Source organism: Antrostomus carolinensis, unplaced genomic scaffold (assembly GCF_000700745.2).
Source record: "Antrostomus carolinensis isolate BGI_N321 unplaced genomic scaffold, ASM70074v2 scaffold5873, whole genome shotgun sequence".
NCBI classification, from domain to species: domain Eukaryota; kingdom Metazoa; phylum Chordata; class Aves; order Caprimulgiformes; family Caprimulgidae; genus Antrostomus; species Antrostomus carolinensis.
In genome coordinates, this window is record NW_010305750.1 from 52,709 (window position 1) to 75,877 (window position 23,169).

At 40.3% G+C, this 23,169-nt stretch overlaps 1 protein-coding gene across 1 annotated transcript in view; it reads left to right on the forward strand.

Annotated features, from left to right (window-relative positions):
* Window positions 1-23,169, forward strand: part of LOC104522541 (cytoplasmic dynein 1 intermediate chain 1) — a gene marked incomplete at both ends in the record, with an annotated part of 48,600 nt that overhangs the window by 1,598 nt on the left and 23,833 nt on the right. The window contains 3 exons of the mRNA XM_010164867.1: window positions 7,255-7,417; window positions 8,593-8,692; window positions 13,635-13,760. Of these exons, the coding sequence (XP_010163169.1) occupies window positions 7,255-7,417; window positions 8,593-8,692; window positions 13,635-13,760 (389 nt within the window). The remainder of the gene's footprint in view (window positions 1-7,254; window positions 7,418-8,592; window positions 8,693-13,634; window positions 13,761-23,169) is intronic.

A 23,169-nucleotide genomic window follows, 5' to 3' on the forward strand; every position in this document is an offset into this window, starting at 1 on the left:
CAGAACTGAAGACATGAGCAAGAAACATGGCAACATAGAAGAACTTGCTTTTTCCTGAAAATTAACCTTCCTCCCAAAACTGTGGGGTCAGCTCACCTACAGACTCTAGCAGTCACTGGCCTAACACAGTATCTCTTTTACTGATGACAACAGGAAGCCATAAAGACCGGTACCACTGCACTTATACACTGTCCTGAGTTGCTGAATGTCCCTCTAGTGTTCAGCTTACAGCTGATCCCACCCCCATTTATTTCCATGTAAAAGTAACGCTAGTGCTTATACCTAGGGAGAAAGCACAAACTCCTTCAAGAGAGGAAGAAAAAATCTAAATACATTCAAGAACTGATTTATTTCATTTTTTCATGGGCTTTCAAGTTAGCCTTTTATGTCCTTTGCAGACTGAGTGCCACCAGCACCATCTTTTTTTTCTTTGTTGTGTTTTATTCTTGGGGCAGTGCTCCCCTTCTCTGCCTGGCACACCCCCCCAGGAACAGTAAATCAACTGGGCTAGTTTAGCACTAGCCTCAGACACACAAACTACAGGCTGTCAAAGCAAGGCACAGCTTGTTTTAGCAGAACCGGCTTTGTGAGGTGCTAACACTTGACTGGGTTCAAGGAAGAAGGAAACATGCTCATTGCCTGATAGAAAGTGAATTTCACCTGCAGTACATGTTGTGATGGATAAAATAGTGGCATACTGATGACTGGCATTGAATGCTGTGTATCAAATGAAGCAGTCATCCGCAAACTGACAGAGAATGGAGTCCCATTTTTAGTGTTTGGTGTCATTTTCTCCCTGTTGGCTTTAGCCCTTTCGCCAACAAAATCTCATTTTTCTCTCTGTTGTAATCACCCTTATGTTTTGAGCAACATGCAGAGTTTGAAGCCATCATTTGTGTTTCATGGAAGTGATTAAAACCATATTACAAGTCGAACAGGAGTTTAGAAGCACATTTCCTGTCGGTGCTGCACTCTGTGTGCCTATTCGGAATTAATAGCTTTTCTGCAAATTAGCACATAATGGGTTAAAAGCATGTTTATGTTGGCATTAAGTACTCTGTCTTCTTTTTCTCTGCAAGGCAAGACAATATTTTGCAAACTTTTTAAAGAATCTCTAATAGATATTATAGTGGCGCCATTCACATTGCTATATAGCAGTTAAGGCTGTGTCAGCACTTCCATTATGAATCCTGTTTTTCAGGGATTTATAACCCAACCGTAAAAATTTGCTCTGGGCTGAAATTTGGTTTCAGCTCAGGGAGCACATTTTTTAACAGATTAAAAAAAAATCAGCATGGCCTTTTTTGAGTTATAGGAGTGTAAGAAAAAAAAACATGGGAGAGAGAAGTGTGGGGAGAGAAGGGTAGACAATTTTTTCATTAATATAACTCAAAAGTAGTTCAGGATGAAGAAAAAAGATTGGATCCAGTCTTCAGTCTCCCTCTCCCCAAGCCAACAGGACAGGAGTGCTCTGTTTTTTATAATGGTATTTTAAGAGGAAATGTGATTTTTTTTTTTCTCTGTGGTTTATCGGTAGTCCAATTTAATTCTACAGACATTTATTGCATGCTTAATTTACTTGTCTTCCCTTCACACACCCCAGAACTGCTCTTTGGGGTTTGGTGGGATTATTCAGCAGGCACTGAGTGCACCTGCAATGGGGCAGCCTGCCTGGCACAACATCCCTTGCAGCACTTCAGTGCTGTGGAAGTGCTAAGGGCAGAAGAGCAGCTTGAGTCCCCCAAAGTGTTTCTGGAGTGGGAGGTGAAGACCTGGCTTGTTGTCCGTTTGAAGCATATGAAGCCCCTTGTGTTTCTTCCATGGGGCTGCCTGTTGGCACCCATGTCTCAGGTGCATGGTCTCTTCACTGTCCTTGGAAGAGCTGTTTGGGATGCCTGCTGGTGAACTGGGCTGGGCTCTGCCTGTTCCCAGTCTCCCCTGACCACATAAACAAGAGACTGGTCCCAAACTGTGGCATCAAGTGGGCTGGGACTTTCCACCACCAGAGAGCTCTGGAGCTCCACCTAAGGCGCCTCTTTGTGTCAGTAGAAACCACATGAACAGCAGGATGGGCTGGGTCTTGAAAGTGGGCCCCAACCCGCATTTATCTGAAGCCGTGGATATATCAACAGAAACCTGCATGAAAGGCTGTGATGGGGGAGGCTGGGATCTGCAGGTTCAAAGACCTGCTGTGCCCACCTTTTGCCTTGGCCCTGTGCATGAGGCTTGGCTGTCCACATAGCAGCCTGTGGTGGGGAAGATGGTTTAGCTTTAGCTCTTGCCAGCTCAGGCAGGCTTCAGTATCAGAGAAGCAGGTCCGGTTGCCAGCTTACCCCCGTGAGCTCGTTGGGGTTTGTCATAGCTTATAATGGCACAGTTTCACTGCTGCTGACACCACAGCAACCTCGGCTGTGCTGACTCATCCTGAGAGCCCAGCTCAGGTATGCTCAAGGATGGTGCTCAGCCCGGCCCCTGGAGAACCACGATCAATGGGAACAGCCCTGCCTGGCACAGTTTCACATTTAAGGCTTTGGACTCTGATCTCCAGAACTGAAAATCCCTACATAGGCCTCAGAATCTCCCTTTACATGTTCAGCAGTTGTGCCATTCAAGAACTTGCATTTTAAACCAAACACAACCAGGATACGGCCCATATCAAGTCTGACATGAAAATGGGAAGCACAAGAAAAACAAGAGGATTGCAGACTATTGGCAGACAAGCAGGAGAAGCAGCTGAGAGCCCCTTAACCCCTTGCAGTTCTCACGCTGTACATTTCTACCATCCTTGGTCCTTGGCACATCTAAAGTTTACATGGGTTTAAATACACACTGAAAGAAATAATACAGCTCTTAAAAGGGTTTTACTAATGTTGTCCTGTCTCTCATTTAATCTCTGGGCTCCTAACAAGGCTGCTTCCTGCTTTACTGTTTTTATTAGTTCGCCCTTTCTTTCATTCACTTACTCTTTCTGTTCTTTTTTCCTTCTTCGCCTTAAATGGACTTAATTTTTTTTGTCAAGTTTTTACAATTGCTCTAGGTTCCAGGAGAATATTTTTTATATTCTTTTATATTTATTTAAACGTGGGTCTTTTTTCTCTGGGTTTGGGTTGTTTGGGGTTTTTTTTTAAAAGTATCTTTTAGCTCCCTTGGGAGAAGACTTGAATCTTGGTATTTAAATATTCGTGAATTTGATCCTGCACTGTTATCAGAACTATTTGTATCATATTTGCTACAAAACTGCTTCTGCCAGATAAGTAAAGGTCTGCAGCATTTTTTTATCTTAGTTCCTAAAGATGCAAGAAAATGTTTTCACATAGCTTTTTTTTTTCTGTTTTATCCAAGGAAATTTGTGGACAAAGGACATAATGTGAAATATGCTATTTCTGAGGATCATGCTAAATCACATGTGAAATTTTTCAGAAGTAAAGGTTGAATAAATCTGTTGTTTTCATGTCACTTTCGATTTTTGTTACATATTCTAGACCTTTTTGCTCAGGTACAAGTGTACTTTGTCTTTCATTATGGATATATCTTGCATATTCTTCTGCTGTGGTGCCCTCTGTGCATATGTAACTGCACAGTGTTTTAATTTCAAATGTAAATTCCATTTTTATTTTGTACAGTATTATGCATTAATATGAGTACAGGGCTTCTTTGATACATGTTGTTGACCTCATAACGCCAGAGCCACCTGGACAGCACTCTACTTGTGGGTATGCAATGCCGTCAACATTACCATGGGTCCATGGGTAGGTGGGATGCCCAGCAGCCCTGTTAGGCAGAACATGGTCCTCCTGCCATGAGCTGTGCGGGGCCATGGATGTGTTCGGCTCCTCCAGCTGGGAAGCAGAGCACAGGCCCAATAGTTCATTATGAAGCTACAGTACAGAAACCAAAGCAAAGTATGGGTCTTCCTTTGCAGGAGCTTTCATTACACTCCAGGCAATAAGCACGTAACTTTTAGCAATGGTAAGCTAAGCATCACACTAGGCTTTGTTAGACATGGGAGGTTAGATGTGGTTTGTTCGGTTTTTACGCCAGGAAGAGGAGATACTTGAAGGCAAATGCTGTATTCTTACAGGGAATTTTTGAAGATAGTGTCACATCTCATAGGTCTCTCTGACAAAACAAAAAATACTTTGATCAGCTTTTCTCAGAGTTTTCCTTGAAGAGCGCCTATGTCTCTTGAAAGCTGAGATCAAAGTAACTGTAAGCTCCCAAATAGGAAGAAAAATTACAGAAAATTACATAGATTCTTTTTATTTTATTTAAGGTAATGGAGAAACAAGGAGAGGAACAAGGGGGAAATGGAAGTGGCTCTGAAAGATAAATGGTTAGAAAATCTTCCTGTTTGAAAGAACAAGCCTGTCTGTTTTTATTTTTTTGCTTATACTTCATGTATTTGCAGTAGTTACAGCAATGTTTTACACTGGAAAAAGTAACTATGTTAACATTCTTGTAAGAAGAGATTGCCTCAAATAAAACTTCAGAGGCAGCCGAATGAAAGAAGAAAATAAGGTTAAAATATGAAGCTTAATATTGCCAGGGGGCATCTGGTGTGTCAGTCAGATGAATGAGGTAAGCTGATTTATGCCCTACAAACCTTAGCCAAGGTGTTTCTGATGCTGAAGAGGATTTAAGAGACTGCTGGCCTCCCACAGATCATTGCTAACTGCAAGGGAGATTTTGCTGAGGTAGAACTGCAATCACATTGCTTGTGAACACTCAACAGCTCCAAAGCTCTTTATTTTTTTACCTTTTCCCTTTCTATTGACTTTTGTATTTTCTTTTCCAGTTATAGCCGGCAAATAGCCGAATAATAAATTTATGTTTCCAAGCTGTAGAGAGGATTTGATTTAGCAAATAATTTTTACCATTTGGAGCATTTTAAAATGAGTTTTCCAGTTGCCTTTGCAGTTATTTTCTCCCCTTTTATGCCATTTTTCTGCATTATCATGCTTGTTGTCTTTGATTCTCGGAAAGCAATGCTTTCATGGTGACAGTGGGATATTGCCTCATTACAAGTTTCCTTACCAGATGAGTTCCCTTAGTGCCAATTAATATTCAGCAGTGGATGCTGCAGTAGGTCAACCTGTACATTTTACTAGTCATTCTTTTTTTTCACATGCATTGCTTCTGTCTAAAGCACTTACAGGCAAATTGTGCTCCTGCCTTGGTAATTGTCACTCTGCTACTCAGGATGACCGTGCCGGGGGATGTAGATATTCTCTGGATGTGTGGACCTCCACAGCGACCACTAACCTGGTGGTAGGAGGCATAGGGCCAAGGCCATAGGAGATCATCAAATGCTTAAGTCTCTAGGTTCTTAGCTACTTTGTCCCCTGAAGGCCAAACTGCTCCTCCATATTTTGCATATTTCCTGCCCTCTATATTTAGCCCAGGTGTAGTGCAGAGATTTTGTCTTTCAGAACTGATACCTTGACTGGTTGAGGCAAACCTAAGCGTGGTGATAACAGCCTCTCCTGACCACAGGGAGTGCTCTGGAAGCAAGTACACTGAAAACTGGGGAAGCCGAGTACTGCAATAATGCTGACCATGTCACTATTCCTACCTGCTGTTGTACCTTTCAATCCATCCTTTCACCTGGGGCTGATAGTGGTGTTGTACTTGGGCACCGGAGTTTATGAATCTAGTGTGAACCATGGGAAAATCAGACAGTGAGCAAGGGCTACATGTCCCTGGCTGCTGAAAGTAGCTGTGTGGCATGGCACAGCAATTGGAAAATAATTTTGAACTGCAACTTTAAACTGTGTCACTCGTTAGATCAAACATTAAGATTTGTATGACAGGGCTTGGAGTTAAATGTTGATGTCTACTGGGTGTTCTCTGAGGCGTTGTGCTGAATTATCTTTTTTAGCTGCTGATGTTTTAACCCAATATGGCCTAGGGAGACTGCAATGTCATTTTCACAAGTAAACACCTCAAATCTGTAGTGTAAAGCAAAATGCAGAAGACCTTTGATCAACAGTTAAACTCTGAGTCTCTAGTTTTTCAATAAATCTGTTTAGGATATGTTGTTTGTGTGCCTAATTATAAATTTGGAACAAAATTCTCTCTTAGCATAATTCCTCTGTCAACAGAGCTTTTCATGCTGGGAATTTAAGCTAGGTGCAAGGTTGGTTTGGTGCAACTGTGAGGATACTAACGGCATTTTTTGAAATACAACTAATTCTGAAATATAACTAAAAAGGTGATTTAAAAGCACGTGTGGGCAAAGGCATAACTGATATACAACACTGATCGTGCTAATGTAATTCAGAACATTATTCTACACCGTAGCATTAGCAGCATCCCAATTTCCTTTCCCTCTGATGCTCATGTTTGAGTTGGAATTTACCAACAAGTCATGAAACTGATGGAGATGTAGCATTGGTGCATCTTGCAAAGATAGTATATTTCAAATGAAGGGCCATACTGGAAATACTAGTTTGGAAGTAAAGATTTAGCATCTCTGCACATGTGTAAAGAAGCAACTTCATCTTGCAGGGGCCAGGCTATCCTGACGGGTGCCAGGAGATGAGAGCTTCCTTAGCCCAGACCCTGAGGCAGCTCCTACCCCTTCCCAGCGCAGCTATGGCCATGGTTCAGTAGCATTTCTTGCTCTGGCTCTTAGCATTACTCTGCAAGGAATAAAACAGCCTTAAAAAAATTGTGTTTGGTTGGTTGTTTTCAATTTTGCTGCCTCAGGGAATATCTTTGGTTATTTACTTCCTTGCTTCACAAAAGCTCTAAAGCAGAGACAGAATTTATCAGCGACACCAAGGAGAAATGGAAAGAAGTGGAGGGAGAGATTATGTGAGCTCTTTTAACACAAAGAACTGTAGTATAAGTTAAGAAGATTATTTTGTCTTTGGCTTCTCTGACAGATCCTCTGTTACATAAGTGTTCTGCTTTTTCGAGTTAGGTATTGCCTAAACGTCAGTCAGAGCCATTTCCTGAAATAGGAGCACGGCGTTTATTTAATTTGGGGAGTTTAAGTGTTTTCCATTTCAGAATAATAAATATGTAAGATATAGGATCTCTTCTGTGTAAATGCTACATTTTGGGAATATATAGGACTATGTTTAGATATACTAAAAAATCCTTAGTAATGATTTTAAGAGTAAAGCTTTGATTTTTGTCCTGACATTGCTACAGCAAACTTTCATGTCAAAAGAAACCCACTGAAGATGTTGATTCATTGGGAAAGGAGTGAAATGTCATACTCTTAACTACATCTTTTCATTTTCCAAGCTCCTCCTAGAGAACTGACAGAAGAAGAAAAACAGCAAGTTCTCCATTCAGAAGAATTCCTGATATTTTTTGACCGGACAATACGTGTAATTGAGCGAGCTTTGGCTGAAGATTCAGACATCTTCTTTGACTACAGTGGCAGGGATGTAGAAGAGAAAGAAGGGTCAGTTCAGGGATTTTTTACATTTGTAAAATAAACTTTATAAAAAGAATTCCAATGCCTGGAAGCCTTAATTTTAAAACTAAGTTAAACATTTTTATACTTAAGAAAAGGTTAAAATCTTTCCATGAAGGCCAGGGTCACTTTGTAATTTTGAAATTTTTTTTTTAAATAGCTGTGTGCTTTATTGGTCTGTGTTTTTTTCTTTGACATTATTCATGTGGTTTATTTTTTGTTTCATTTTTGGGATGAAATTTCAAATTCTGAAGAAATAATTAAAACAGATAAATGTGTGTATACACAGGTATATGTAGATGTGCATGTGTACATTCCAGTGGTGTACATCTGTGTGCTTATATCATCATATTTTTACAAATTCAAATTACTGCTGTTTATATTCTACTAGTGCCTCAGGTCTGTAAGGGATCCCACTGCGCTATGCATTATGTGGATGAATATGGTGATATCTCAAAGTGTTTGCAATCTAAATACATAAGACAAGAAGTGACAGGTTGTGTATTCCACAGTTGATAGAGGAGTAGAAACAGCAAAACTTGTTAGCAGGAGAGGAAATATTAAGGTTTCAACAGCTGCGTATCCTTTGAAGTCTCATGGCAAATCAGTAGTTGTGTCTCACTGAAGTTACTTACTGGAGGTTACTCTAGAGCATCACCCCTGTGGACCAGCAAAATGTGTCAGTGTGTCAGCACTGGACCAGCACTGAGCTTCAGCCCATTCTAATGGTGCCAGAAAGCACCCTCTCCCTCCATCGCTGGGAGGAGGTGCTGTACCTTTAAGACTTCAGGAGTTAAAAATAAGAGAGATTTGGTTATAGCTTGGACGTGAAGATTCAGAAAAGGGGGAACTGAATGCCAGGCCCAGGTTCAGTCCTGAGAGACAAAGGTGGCCCAGGGTGGCCCAGAAGAGTGAGCCAGAAAAAAAGTCAGGAAGGCAGTGGGAAATTAAGAAATTAAGTGATTTTGTGAAACACATGTAAAATGTGTTCCTTGGTGCAGATTTGTTACTCTGAGCAAGACAATGAGAGCAAATAAATCAAGGTGGCAGACTTAACCAGCTTGGACAGAGATTTGAGAAGTAGTCAGAAACTTTTGCATTGCTTTTCACAGCATTTGCACTCTGGTACTTCAAAAAGTGTCACTTTGTTTGAATTCACACAGAGATGTTCAAGCAGGAGCCAACCTTTCCTTTAACCGTCAGTTTTATGATGAGCACTGGTCAAAGCATCGTGTTGTCACCTGTATGGATTGGTCTCTTCAGGTAAGTTGTGAAGCCAGGAGATATGTTTCCATATACCTTCCAACTTCTCCCTAAAAAGTACAGCCAGTGTCATTTTGCCCTTTATTCTGCAGAGTATGATGTTATTTCTTAGCTAACAGCAGGGCCCTGTATGAATGAATGCATGTTTCACCCTAAAGGAGAGTAGTGGGCAATAATGATGCTGTCATTTTTTTGTATATGTTACTTGGTCTTCAAAACCAGGATGTAACTATAGGTTAACTAACCTACTAAGATGAAGGAGTCTTTACTTTTGCTCCCCCCTCCACTCCCTCAGAACATGGAAATTTTTTTAAGACAAAAGCTTTAAAATTAAACCAATTAAAAATAATTTACTGAATATGTAGCAATTGCTTTAATAAATAGTTATATATAATAATATATAAAATAAAAAATAGGAACAGTAAGGAATAAAATTTATTTTTCTAATATACTCAAACTCAAAATGTGAAAGTATCTGAACAACTTGAAAAGACTGTAAAAGAGGTCTTTTGCAAAATGGTGGGTCCTCTCTTCAAGCGATGGAAGAGGAGGCTGCAGCTGGCCAGGGGGCGTGCTAAAGCAGGGTGCCTGGAACATAACCAGTTTCTGAGCACCGCAAAGCATTGGCGTATTGCAGAATAAAACTGATGACAGAGCTGCCTAAGCTTCCCCAAAATCAATACAGCCACATCAGCAAAACACAGAAATCAGGTTAATTAGTTACTCCGTTGGAGAGCTGGGATTAGCATACACACACATCACCACAGGTCCTGTCAAATTCATTCAGTCCCAGTTTCACTCCAGCCTCCCTCATCCTCTCTGCTTCATCCCTGTTAGTCTGTTCTAGGTTCCAGCCTGGAGCAAAGCAGCTGGTTTGCCTGGGGAGGAAACCAGGGAGACTCTGCTCCAAGGTCCACAATACAGATAGAACAAAACTGCTCCAGGAGAACATAGGCTTGAAAAACACAAACGCAAGCCTGTCTGCCTAGTTGGCCCCAAACCCAGCCTCAGGTGTGCCCTGGTGTGTCCAGAGCCCTGATGCAGCCTGGTAGCAAAAATGCTGTAGATGTAGCTCAACCCAGTGCTAAGAACAAGCCTTGCTTAGCCTAATTTTAGAAGCAGCTGCTCTTTCTGCACCACGTTAGGTGGTGGAGACGGCATGTGTTTAAGGCCAAGTATGTAAATGGTGCATGCAGGCTGGGGAGAGGCAGGGGATAAGTAGCGCTGTGACTCTTGCATCCATCCTTTTCTCCTTCCCCTTGAAATGGCAGCAGGGCTGCTTCCATCCCACTGGGTCCTTCTCAGGTAAGGTGGCAGCTGACTGCACGGAGGACATGGCAGGCAGCAGGGAGGAGTTGGAGGGTCTCACAGAACATTGCTGGTAGGCTGTGCAGGTCTGGCTCTCTGATTGCAGTGCACAAGAGCCAACTGCAGAGAGACTTCTTGTAATATCCAGCTTGTACCTTGTGTGTGAAATGAAGGATTTATCCCTTTGCTTTCATACAAAGTATCAGCTTAACTACAGGTATGCACTAGTGTAATGTGGGTGGCCTTTAAGCACATATGGATTTCCACAAAAATCAAATACAAGCCTGAGGAAACACTTATCTTAGGTTGTTCACTTGTTCAGGGGCTGGAAATTACATGGAATTCTTATCTGATATTTTCCTAACAGGCAGCTCTTACTGTATTCCCAGGGCAGCAAGAAAAAAAAGCTGCCTCAGAAGAGCACTGCCAAATGTAATTGCTCAGCCCCTGGGGCTCGAAGGCATGTTCTGCTTCCCACCTCTTTGTTCCACGGTGGCCCCTCCTGCCTTCCCCTCCATTAACTCTTCATGCTCAGCTCCTTGGCACCCCAGCGGGGGCCCCTCTGCCCAGGTGGCTTCTCCATGCTGGGGGACTTCTGTGTGCCACCCCACACTAGCTTGGGAGGAGGGACTTGCCTCCTCTCTGGCCTGCTTTGAGGAGCTGGAACTGGACGGAGGTATTTTACCTCACTGCTGCTAGCTCCACTTCTCACTCATGCTCCAGGACATGGCAGTGTCCAGTATGCCAAAGGATAGCTTGAATAATCCTGGGAACTGCTGAATACATTGCTAAATTTTCTGTGATAAAACTGTTGCTGCAAAACAGCCTGGAGGCAAATAGGAGCTTAATCAAACAAAGGACCTTGATGCATTGATTAAACAAGTTATTCTGTTCCCAGTCACATGTAAAATATGGTCCCAAACATGTGGGATCATTCATACCATTAAAGCTAAGCCACTAGCCCCTTGATTCTTTTGCAGAGCAAAGGGAAAATGACTTAGAGGCTTCATCAGGGATCTAAGGGAGAGATTCAATAGGCTGAATGTAAACATAGAGAGTGGGATCACCTTGCTCTGCTCATGAGGAGCTAACTTAGCTCGTCAAAAGCCAAGAAAACCACAGAATTAGGGATACTGCTGTGGCTCTCTTGACTCTCCAGCGGCAGCCTTGAATGCCATTTCCCACAGCACTATTTCCACGTTGTTTTCAGTTGCAGTCACAGGACAGCTGGCCCCTGGTGAGGACTGATATTCTGTAAATACAAGTAGACGGAATGAAGCGGCGAGTATGCAATGCCAGAGTGGATTTAGGGTGCTGTGCTTTGCTCTGTTTTTTTTAAGAATCAAAAAACCCGATAATGCTGTTGCCCAGCTAGGTATGACCCCAGCATATGTGTAAACTTGAAACCATATTTTCAGTCAGATGCATAAACTGTGATTGCAAAACCTACATGTAGAGTAGCAAGATTCGAGTCAGTGTTTGTTTACAGCCAGACGTGCTGCCAACCAGAACATTCTTGCTAAACTTTCCAGGAGCATGAACCAGCCCCAAAGTGCCTCTAAACTGGTGCTTCAGACCTGGTCACACACCCTAGCTGGCTGCAGTCATGCCGTTGGAAGGGCTTGTTGCTTCTCCCTGCCAAGGTATCTGTCCCTTCACAACTGCAGGCTCAGCTGCTCTCACGAGTGGTGTCTAATCTGTTCAGCCAAAACAAGATGCCCTGAGCAAGAGCCTACTGTGTGTCCTGTTTACTTGGACCGGGGCCAACATGGGATGAAAAGGTTCAAAGAACAAGCTGAGTGCACTGTTCAGAAGTGGTTGTAATTGCTGTGGTGGGAGATAGAAGAGAGGGGTGAGATGGAGGAGAGCAGTGGAGGGCAGGCTGGCACAACTGTGTGCAGAGAGATAGTGTCCCAGGTGTGGGATTAAACAACCCTCAGTTCTTGAGGAGGGAGAAGAGGTGATTGGTCTGCTGCATGCTCTAAATCCCATGCAAGTGATTTGGGTGCTAAATTACCCTTAAAGGCTGTGCCAGCAACCAGGGTCTGCCAGGATATAGGTGCAACCCAGCCAGAGCCACACCAAAATGGGAAAGAGGCAGCTATGGTGGCCATGTGTCATTGCTAGTTTTCCCGCGCATGGGTCCAGGCTCATTTGAAACAATGAGCTTGAGTAGAAAAATCATCAGCTCCATGATGTATTATCCATGGAAGTGTACACGGAGTGGGAAAGAACAGCTGCCCATGGCAAAAGTTATGGCTGTGCGCATTATTTCTTTGAAATGGATTTTGAGATCAGAGAGATTCAGACCTTAATAATAATGACGTAAAGGGTGGTGGGTTTTTTAATTTTTAAAATGCCTGGTGTGGACCAAATTCACAGCTCCCAATAGTAGTATTGGCAGTTTCTTTGTCCCATTTCTTTTACATCTACCAGCTGCCCTGTTCCCCTATAAAGTGGTGAATGGTTTGGGAGGAATTTACCTGGGAAAGACAAAAAGTTGCAACGATTTGCAGAGACCATTGAGAAATTTTGAGGGCAAGCATTCTTAGTATACAAGAAGAGAGTATGGATCCTGCAGAGCTTGAGCTGCTGGCTGGTTGTTCTGCAGAAGCCATGTGCTTTTCTCTCGACATGCCACAAGGTGCACTGCCTTACTGTAACTGTTTAGAAGGAAGGAGAGGCTGCCAGAGGTGGCTAGTGTCAAACATGTTGGTGTGGAGAACTAGGTGCTGTTGTATAGGCAGGAAGTAATTGATGTTTTGTGGGCAAACTGTTACTTCTTATGGTGTTTTGAAATGATGCAAGGTCGTCAACAGAACATGAAAATCTGATTTTTCATATATGATATCATGTGTGTGTATATATATGTATATATACAGATATATAAGCAAAGCAAATATATGTGTGTGCTCCGTATCTACTTTACATCAGTGGATAATGGGTGTACAAGAAAATATGGATCTGATTTTAGAATGCTCATTGCATCAGTCTTCCTGAGTAAGTGGAATTTGGGGTCACCCTGTGCTTTACAAGATGACCACAGCATCTTGCAAAATTGAGCTTCTGTGAAGAAAATGTTCTGTTTGCTATTTGAATCATCAAGAAGAGCTTTTAAGTTGATTCTACACATAAGTGAATAGGAAGAGTGCATAAGGAAATTACAAATAATAGTTTTCAAGGATGCAGAAAAAACTGTGAATTTTGGAATAAAAGCAAGTCAGTCTTATGGTCATAGTGTTTTTATTATCAAAATCAATTAAGAGAATGGTTTATTCCTGAAGAAATAGTTAAGCAAATATATTAGAATTACTCAAGCTTTCAGATTTTTCCTCTTCTTTGCTTTGCATTCCCTTTATGACTATCCTGCTAGTTGTCTTTTCAGAGAATTACCTGCAGAAAGTAAAATTGCCTTTGTGCTATCTGACAATAACTGATAGAGGGGCTTTAAGGATATGAAGGGCGAGTAAAATATAAAACCAAAATAAAGCTGAATACTATGACTGGACTTAGTGTCTAATATAATTAAAACCAGATATTGCACATGTAGTGTGAGATTATTTCTGTCTCATCTGATTTTGCATAGATTCTTCATCATCCATCTTACTCATTTGCTTTTTCTTTTTCTTTCTAGTACCCTGAATTGATGGTTGCATCTTATAATAATAATGAAGATGCTCCACATGAGCCTGATGGGGTAGCCTTGGTATGGAACATGAAGTTCAAGAAAACCACACCGGAATATGTTTTCCACTGTCAGGTAAGACTGAGGAAGCCATTAATTTCATGCTAGACAAAACAGAGTTTACTAAATGGTGCATCTGCCCACTGTTTATATGAAGAGGCTGAGGTTAAAAATAGGCATTTTTGGAAAAAGTACAAGTGGCAGTCCAGTGTTTTTAGAAGGCAGCCAGCCTTCTCAAACAATACTGAAAGCCTGTCAGGGCTGCATGTCATTCTTTGTCTATTTAAAACAGTCCCTAGGAGATTTACTTTATAAAGCCCCTGCACTTATGAAGTAACTGTGGTGTACCACTTCCTCACCCAGGCAGCAACATATGCTTTCCCACCCACGTTAGCTTCCTCGCATCCTCTGCACTCCAAGCAGCCTACCCTTGCCCTGGTTCTGCTCAGTATCATGTTTTGTCTTTAAAATTAGGAAGTGCATTTCTGGGCATGCATCTTACTTACAGTTTGATTAAAACAGTCTTGATTACAAGGACTACTCCACTGATTCCTCTTTGACTGTCCTTTAGGTTAGCAAACCAGTGTTTCACTTCACTCAATATTACTTTATGTCCATACTATTTTAGAAGTTTATTGACAATTCAAAAATAGTAAGGTATTTTATTTCTATAGATCTGTTTACTTCTCTTTTGCCACTACTTTTATGTGTGAAATGGCACAGCCTTGTATTGACAGAAATGTTCTGCTCATTGGCTTTGTCTTGATCAAACTGTCCAAACTCTGGAACCAGTTTGGCCCAAATTTACAACCTCTTTATTAATATCTTTCTGTAGTAATTAAATACAGGACAGTGTTATTCAAAAAGCCATATGGAAAAGTTTCAGCAAGTAAAATTTAACAATCAGAGATTAGTAAAATGTAGATTATTCTGCGGTAAAAATTGCTTCTCATGGAAGGATATGTATTACCTGGCTAATTGTGTAAGCTAAGTGTCATTTTACATTCAAGGACCAAACATCTTTTTGAACTAAGTTTTATGTTTGGACTTGGGTATATTATCAGATGTAACATAGTGGGAGGGAGTTGCTGGAATTGAAGTTACTGCTTCAACCCAATTAAGTAACCTTTAATTCTGGGCATGTTTTTCTAATTTGCTATACTGAAAAACAACTTCACAAGGAGTCTAGGCCTGTACAGCAAATATGCCATACAGATTTATATACATATATATATGTGTAAGTGCATTACCTTTGAAATGGAACTTGTATTTTCCTGGATATCGTATTCAGCAGACTGATGTGTTCTTTCAGACTGCCTAAGATCGTAGCTCAGATCCCATGTGCAAAATTCTTCTAGGGTGTACGTGCAACTTAATGTTTTAAACAAAATATTAAAGAGAAGAGATCACTCATTGCATTTTCAGGAAGAAAAATCATTACACTGGATGGATTTTGCAAGAAAATAACCAGATTCAGGATAGCCCTTCTGAGTACAGAAAGGGGAGATTGACTACAGACATAATAATGTGCTCCATTAATTAAAAATTCTATCTAAATTAGGTAGAATTAAAAATAGTTACACTTAAACAGGGGAGGTATGACTCACGAAATTGAAAGCACTGAGACAGGCTATACTCTCCATTAGAAAAACACGCACAGGACAAAGTGGTGGCCAGAGATTTGATGTGGCTGAGCTTCTGTCTCATTCTCCCATTAAGCTGGATGTCCCCTGTTTTAGAACTGGAACCTTGAAACCTGTGAATTGAGAGACACATGTGGCACTGTGCTTTCACATGCCTCCTGGATTCATCATCTTTCAATTAAATGAAATCAGTTCTTCTGTCCATGAGAAGTATTTATTTTCTTGGTCAAACTATCCACAGGTAATTTGCATTGTAAGTCCCTTATGAGTTGGAACCATGTTTGAACCACCATTATGGGGCTTCTGACATGTGAAATATCTTCTGCATCTCAGATCGAATGGGGATACCTGCATGAGATTAAATGGGGAAGCAAAAAGCATGCGACTTGGTCTCTTCAACACAGGTTTTGTTCTAACTGACTCAGATGGAAAATGAGAAAAAAAAAATTATCTTAGCTTAGAGTCTGGAATTCAGTTCTGTAGATCATCATGTTATTCTGTTAGTTAGTGGAAACCAACTGTATTATGAGTCAGACCCATATCATTTATGTTACCATTTTGCAAGAGAAACATTCCCTTATTCAGTCCTGATTCAGTCATTTCTCTAGTCTTCTGTGAGACAGGCCCAATTTTGCTTCTGCAATATATGACCTTATAACAGACCAGGCCAGCAGCTGGAGATGAACACACATATTGTTAGAGCTAGGTTGTCCAGATATGACAAACACAGCACTTTGAGTGCATTTTCCCAATGGACCTCTATTTTCCTTTCCAAAGATTTCTATAAAAACATGATCTAAATAAATAATATATAGTGCTGACTTAATATACCTTTTGCCTTTCAATTTTTGGGCTCACAGAACGAGATACAAGCAAGTAGAAACTCATTTCAGATGTGACTGTCAAGGAACTCACGCAAACCACTTCAGATAGGCCAAATCAATAAATAGGTTTTTAAAGCTAATTCCTGAGGAACTTCTGAGAAAATCCACCTCAAGAGTTCTGATAACATCAATAGAAATAGATATGTAAAGCATCTCTGGACAGCTAAAGAGCTGTCTGAACTTCAACAGGTAGAACTTTGGATACCTTTTGTGCACATTTGGTAAATTCTTGAAGCTAGGAACCATAATGTTTTCCCGTCTTTCCTGGTGTATTATACAGATTTAAGTGTGATTATTACCAAGGAATTTCTTGTTTTTCTTTACCTCTTTCTATGACTTTTTATAATCTTACATAGGGTAATTGAAATCGTCATAATCGGAACAACAGGCTTTTCCCCATGCCTTTGATGAAAGTTGCCAGAACCCAGGGGCTTCAACTAAAGTTGTCTATCAGCCGTGGCAGACAATGATGCAAAAATCTACCAGCGATGATGTTTTTTCCTAACTCCAATCAGCAAAACGTTTTATTTCAGTCCTCAAATGTGAGGAATGATGTACTCTTTAAATGTTTATCTTAACTGTTGTCACTAATGATCTTATTGCTATGAAATTCTTGCCCAATTTAAAGTCATATTAGGTTGTTAGCTTATTAGCTAACCTAACTTAGCTACCACAGTGTAGGTGGTAGTACATTTCATAGCTCTGCAATATGTTGTGCTACAAATACTGGGTTCAATTTTAGTTAATATGCATTAAGAAAAAAATCACTATCACCCAAGTGGACTTCTTTACTCATTAATTCATACTCACTGCCATGTGATCTATCAACTAGACAAAATGGTTCTACTGGCTTTTATTCACTTCTGCTGTGGAATATTTATTTTCTTTTACTGTTTTATTTTTGCCCTTCTTTGCTTCTTTGGTTTTTTAATATTTCTACTTTACCCAGTGATGTGCTGACGGCATTTTATCTGGGACTCCCACAGATTTTTTCCTCTATACCTCATCGCACATCTCTTTACCACAAAGTTAGAAATAGGAAAAAAAGGAAGAGTGAGGGATTAGGCAATTTGTTCATTTGTTTTCCTATGCTAGCAAAAAAATGTTGTCTCAGAAGCAAAATTGAAGTGGAAGGGTCATACCATGTGCCAAAGGAATGAATGCTTAATGCTTTCCTTAGGTAGTAAGGAATACATTGAGCACAGGTAATACTGAAGAGCACAGGCTGGGAATGTCCTTGTAGGGAAGAGTCAGGGATGCCCTCTTCCCCCATGCTGGAGCATCACAAACTTGGTGTAATCCAGTGCATTCCAAAGGCAAAACCCAAGCTTTTCAGAAGTACTTTATGAGGTCCTGCAGATGAGTCATCCCTGGTTGGGTTGGTTTGGCAGTATCCAGAGAGGGAATGAATTCCAGCAAAGACATGGAAATCACATTGACTCTCCCTCATTTTGGTGGGAGAATTTTAAGCAGTGGTTTACACTGCTTCTCTCAGCTACTGCTGATATGCATTTAGGTGGGGGTGACAAAAACGAAAATAGCATGGCACGGTTATTTATGGTATGACTCAACATGAGCTCAATCCTATACTGTTTTATGCAATGCATGGGGCTGGCCTTGCATGTGAACATTCCTGTACTATTGATTGATAGAGCAGTGTAAATTATATTTCTCAGTCTTACTCTCTTTCTTAGCACTTACGTGTCCATAATGTGTTTTTTCACTGAACAAACTGATAAAAATCTACATTACCCATTAATTATGAGGATTATTTGTCATGCAATTCCCACTGTTTATGTACTACTGGTCGTCTCTGCCCAGGATGTTGTTTCTGTTTCCTGGTGGACTGATCTAAGCTTTCTAAGCTAAAGTGGCCTGAAGAAGTATCTGAAACTTTGCACTAACATACCTGGTTGAGTCAGGCAAATGAGAACTCGGACTGTCTTTGCCCTAAAGTGGCTTGTTGAAGTCTGAGCTATTATACCCTTCCTTTCAGTAGGGCCTGTTAGCATGGGTACAGCACTGCTCTTGTACCAGATCTCATAGCTTTTGGGTTAGAGCTGATCTACAGAAATGGAAGATATAAAGAAAATAAATAATCACTGGGTCTAGTAGACTTTAAGGTATTGCAAACCATTTCCTTTCTTCTGGAACCAAACGGGTTATTAAGGTTGGTTGAGATATCTGGACCTCAGCTTCAAACATCTATCACTTCAAAAGAGGAGGGGTGGGAAGAAGACAGCTAAATATATTAGTTTCATGCAAATAAACTAGATTGAATGTTACTTTCTGATTTGGAGGACCCTGCATTATGTTTGGAAAGTCTGTTGAATTCTGCTTTTCTACACCCAGTCTAATGATAGAAGCAACAAAATAATTACTACATTGGCTGCATTTTGATTTATTATAGATTATTTCCTGGTCTATTAATTTCCTTTTGTTTTTTCCAAATGTCTCAAAAGGGCAGCAATTAGTACAAATCTGACACTTAGTGGTAACTCCATTCAGCATATTTTTAAGGAAGAGGAGCACATGTGAAGTAGCTTTTATTTGAGGAAGCAGTAATCATTTAAGAGTTCTTTCAAGAAGTCAGATCGACTTTTAGCATAATCACAAAAAGATTTCAGCAGTATATCACTTTTAATAGCTGCAGCTATTTCTGTCCTTTTCCTAAAATGCCATGCAGTCAGATTTACTTGGTTGGTTCCAGGTCTTTACTAAACTGTCAGTTTCTTGTGGGATATGGGACTTGTGTTTTCTATTTTAATTTCAAGAAAAGCTGTCCATGCTTGGAAAATATTGGTGGATTGGGTACAGAAATCAGCCACTCAGCCACACCACAAAATGTTTCATTCTCCCCTAGCTTTTTTGTAGTGGCTTCTATACACTGTCATTAAGTTATGTGTTTGGCCACTCTTCATTGCTTATCCTGGTGTGGTCTTTTCCTTTTCAACTGAATGGATGGAGTCAGAAATGCATATCTTAGAATTAGATGCACTGAGGTAAGTGAAGAGCTATATTTAGTGGCTGATATTGGCCAGGGTTGCCTTTTTTTTCCCCTGATTTGGTTCCTTTGTTGCTGTCTGCTCTTTCAAAATCAACATAAATTCCTTCAGATATGCTTTTTGCTCGAGCAGCCTGCCTTCTAAAGGTGCTGAGCACCCAAATCCATGAGACTTGTGTGTGGAGCAGGCTGAGGTAACAGCATAAATGACTAATAACCTCCTTTTCCTCTTGTCCTTGAGTTTCCTTCACTGTGGAAGCCAGACCAGAGCTCAGTCACACAACTTTAAATGAAAAAAGTACTGCAAGTTTAATTGTCAAGACAGTATACTTGGAATACTTAAAAAATAAAGAAAGATTTCTCTGATAATTGTATTGGTGTTTTTCCACAAAAGCTTCCTCACTTTATTGCCGCTATCTAAGTTCCAAGTAAGGATTCAGCTTTTCAGAGCAGACAAGTGACAGCCCCTAAACTCCCTCCAAGCTTCCCAGAATTTCCTAAGTAAAAGCAATCTGAAGAACCGCAACATATCCAGTCCCAGAGCTGACTTTTCTAGTTCCTCAGTTTCTCATGAGAGGGGGCACCTGTGGTCAGTCCTTAAAGTGCTGCAAATCTCAGAGAAGACATGTGGCTCTGAGCTCACTGCAAATTTTCTAACAAAAAACCCAAACCAACTTTGGAAAAAGCTTTTTCATCAAAAAGTGCCCAGTTGTTAAAATAGAACTGGTCAACAGAAGATAAGTAGGTTTAATGGGTAACTACTGAAACTTGGTGCACAGTGGGAGAACAAGAGACAATGGAAGAAGGGAAGTTCAGACTACATACGGGGAAAAGGCTTTTCCCCATGAGGACTGTCAAGCATTGAAACAGGTTGTCGAGACCAGTTGTGCAGTCTCCCTCACTGTCTTTTCAAGACAGGCTGGATGAAGCCTTGAGCAACCTTGTCTAACCTCACACCTGGCCCTGTTTTGAACAGGAGGTTGGACTAGAGATCTCCTGAGGTCTTTTCCAACCTGAATTATCCTGTGATCTTATGATCCTGGACATGAATCAGATTCTGCCTGTATTTGTAGCAGTTCTCTGGTAAGTGGACCTCTGAATGTCCGCCTTTGAAGATCGTGGGGCAGCTCCTATACTCCAGTACCCAGGGACTCAAATTTCTTGCAGTATTTCTGTAACATTTACCAAAATGTTGTAAAATTAATCAGGTAGGACTTAATAGATACAGAGGTTGGTTTGTTTTAATTTCTGTTTCATTTCCTGCTATGCATCATTGGTAGGATGATCTCTGTGGAGCTGCGCAGAGCTCTTCTGTGCCTGTTCTCCAGGACACTGTGTTGACGTTATATTTGTGACATGGTCATTTGCACACTGCAGTAATTCATGCAGATGTGTAGGTGCACCATTTTTAATTACAATTTGGGGGAAATTTCATCTGTGCTACTGGGGGAGGAGAACAGTTTCAGCTGTGGCTTGTGATAGAAGGACATATTCATTCTGACCTTATTTTAAATTTTTTTCCTCTGTCCTGTTGCATTTGTCCAGGCTGGAACATAGAAATGCAGAGCATAGTTTGTGCTGTGAGGATTTCAGTAAACAAGAGCCCATGTCTTGCCTCTTAGACTTCTGTTTTAGATTCTTCCTCCTGTTTTCAGCTGATGGCTGTCTTTTTTTACCAGTTCTGCCTTTGGTGATAAAAAATAACTATAATTTGGCCTAAGATTAGTGCTCCAATACTTGTGAAGAGATTGTGTGTGAGTCAGTAGAAATTATACCCACACATACAAAGGCTGAATGTAGTATTTGGAAAATGGTTTTCGGTGTCTTAGGTGAAAGGAGAGAGCTGTATGCTGCAGATTTGTAGAGGGGGGAAAAGAGGACCATATATACAAGAGGCAGAATTGCCTGTCTCCTGGATACTACTGAACTCAGAAATGTCAGTGGGGGAAGACACAAAAAGCACTGAAAATGTGGAAATGTATATTCTGTCTTTGATGCTACAGTGTCCTATACAGTCCTGAAATCACCAGTATGAAATAACGCAGGTGAGCCTCAAGTCCTGCTTTATTGCTGAAATGCCACCAGCTGTTAATGTGGCATCTGCTAGCATCTGCAGCTCAAGAAAAAATGTGTTTTTTTGTTTTCCAGATAGCCTTTCAGTCCCAAAAACTCTTAGGAATTACTTTATTTCTAAACAAAAACAAATAATAATATTTTTCCTAACAGGAGTAGGAGAAGGAAACCTAGGCAAAGTTGGAGAAAAACTAAGCATCATTATTTAGACTGAAGGGATGTAAATTGGATCCACAGAGTTGTATGCCTTCCCTTGGGCTTACCTTTGTCTTTCCTAACCCTTAGCAAAGCTGATTTTCTGTGATGACTTGGATCTATTGCTGTCTTGTGCAGACCCTGAAGAGCAGCACACCCATCAAAACTAACGTGTATGCTATAACAGCAAAATTGTATGCCATATCCCATCAGTCTGTGAAATGACTGCTAATAGAAAAGGTGGATGCAGTTTCCCTGTTAGTAATTAACATTCTGAATTACTTGAGGACTGTGTTTATACATACAAAGTCTGCTAGCAACAGAATGCTCCTTTGCTTAAAGCTATGCTTAGCATAGATCATCTTCCTCATTTGAAACTGAGAATTCAATTATGAATCAAAGAATTAGGAAATGGCAAATTTGCTTGTCTTGGATAGAAAATTTTAGGCAATTCCTGCTTCAAAGCCTTTTTTGGAGTGGGTAGATTATCATACACTTAAATGATATGCTGTCACTACTAGCAATAGCATTGTGCTTTTTGTAGGTGTTAAAATAGTGATTTGTAATGAGTCTGTTCCTGACGATGCTGTTTCTCTTCTTAAAGTTCAAGTATTCTTCCTTTCAGACCAAATATAAAGAATACATTGGGCCACTCGATATAGCACACTTTTTTTTTTTTTTAATGTTTCTTTGTTTCACTGATAACTTGCATTGTACCTTTCTTAATTACTGGTATCAAATATGTAATATGCAAATAATGCAATGTGGAGAAAACCTAACCTTTGAATTTGTGGAGTTAGATGTGCAGTATTTTTATACTTTAGCTAACTAAGGAAAAAAAATATCTCCGTCAAAAACTATATTTCATAAGAGAAAATTATAGTGATATTGATGGTTTGCCAAAACCTCAAACAGTGACAAAATCCACAGAGTGTCCTGAAAGAGATGCCTTTGCAAAACCATTTCTTTGCAGATGGCTTAGATTATTGATACTTATAAACACATGACATTATTTGTTCGACTCAGAATTTTTAAAAACTCTGTTGATAAATATGCAAATTTGTCACACTATCCCAAAATCACAGAGAAAAAATCACCAAATCCTGTAATTATTCCTGAGGGTGTTTTATAGGTTAGTAGTTGTTGATTTGGTTATGTTTCAATATGATCTAGTGTAAAATATTTTAAGAAAAAGAGAGGAAGGAAGGGAAAAAAGAGCATAACTTTCATTTGTTGATGTGAACATTACGTTTTAAAGTTTTTCTTGTATATCTGAAACTCCCAGTGCTAGAAGGCTTTTGGGTGAACAAGAAACATGGGATCAAATATGGTATGAATAAGTCATTGGGATCATTCTACATAATTTTTTTCCATAAAGGATATAATATACCATGCAATTCCCTAGTTGCACTGCAAACGATGGATAAACAGCCATAGGCTTGACTATTCTGTTTGGGTTATGTAACCGTTTTCAGTGCAAGCTACTTGCACTGAGAGTACATTTGGTCCAAATTCAAGAAAATTATTTTCAGCTCATGATTTTTGTCTCTGTGGGTGCTCTGTGTGAAGAGTGAAGCCTCTTTCTGTGTTACCTGGCACAAAATATAAAACAGTTACTCTTCTACAGTGCTGTAAAAGGCCTCAGAAACCAAGGAATCCATCATGACAGCCTGGGATACAACTGT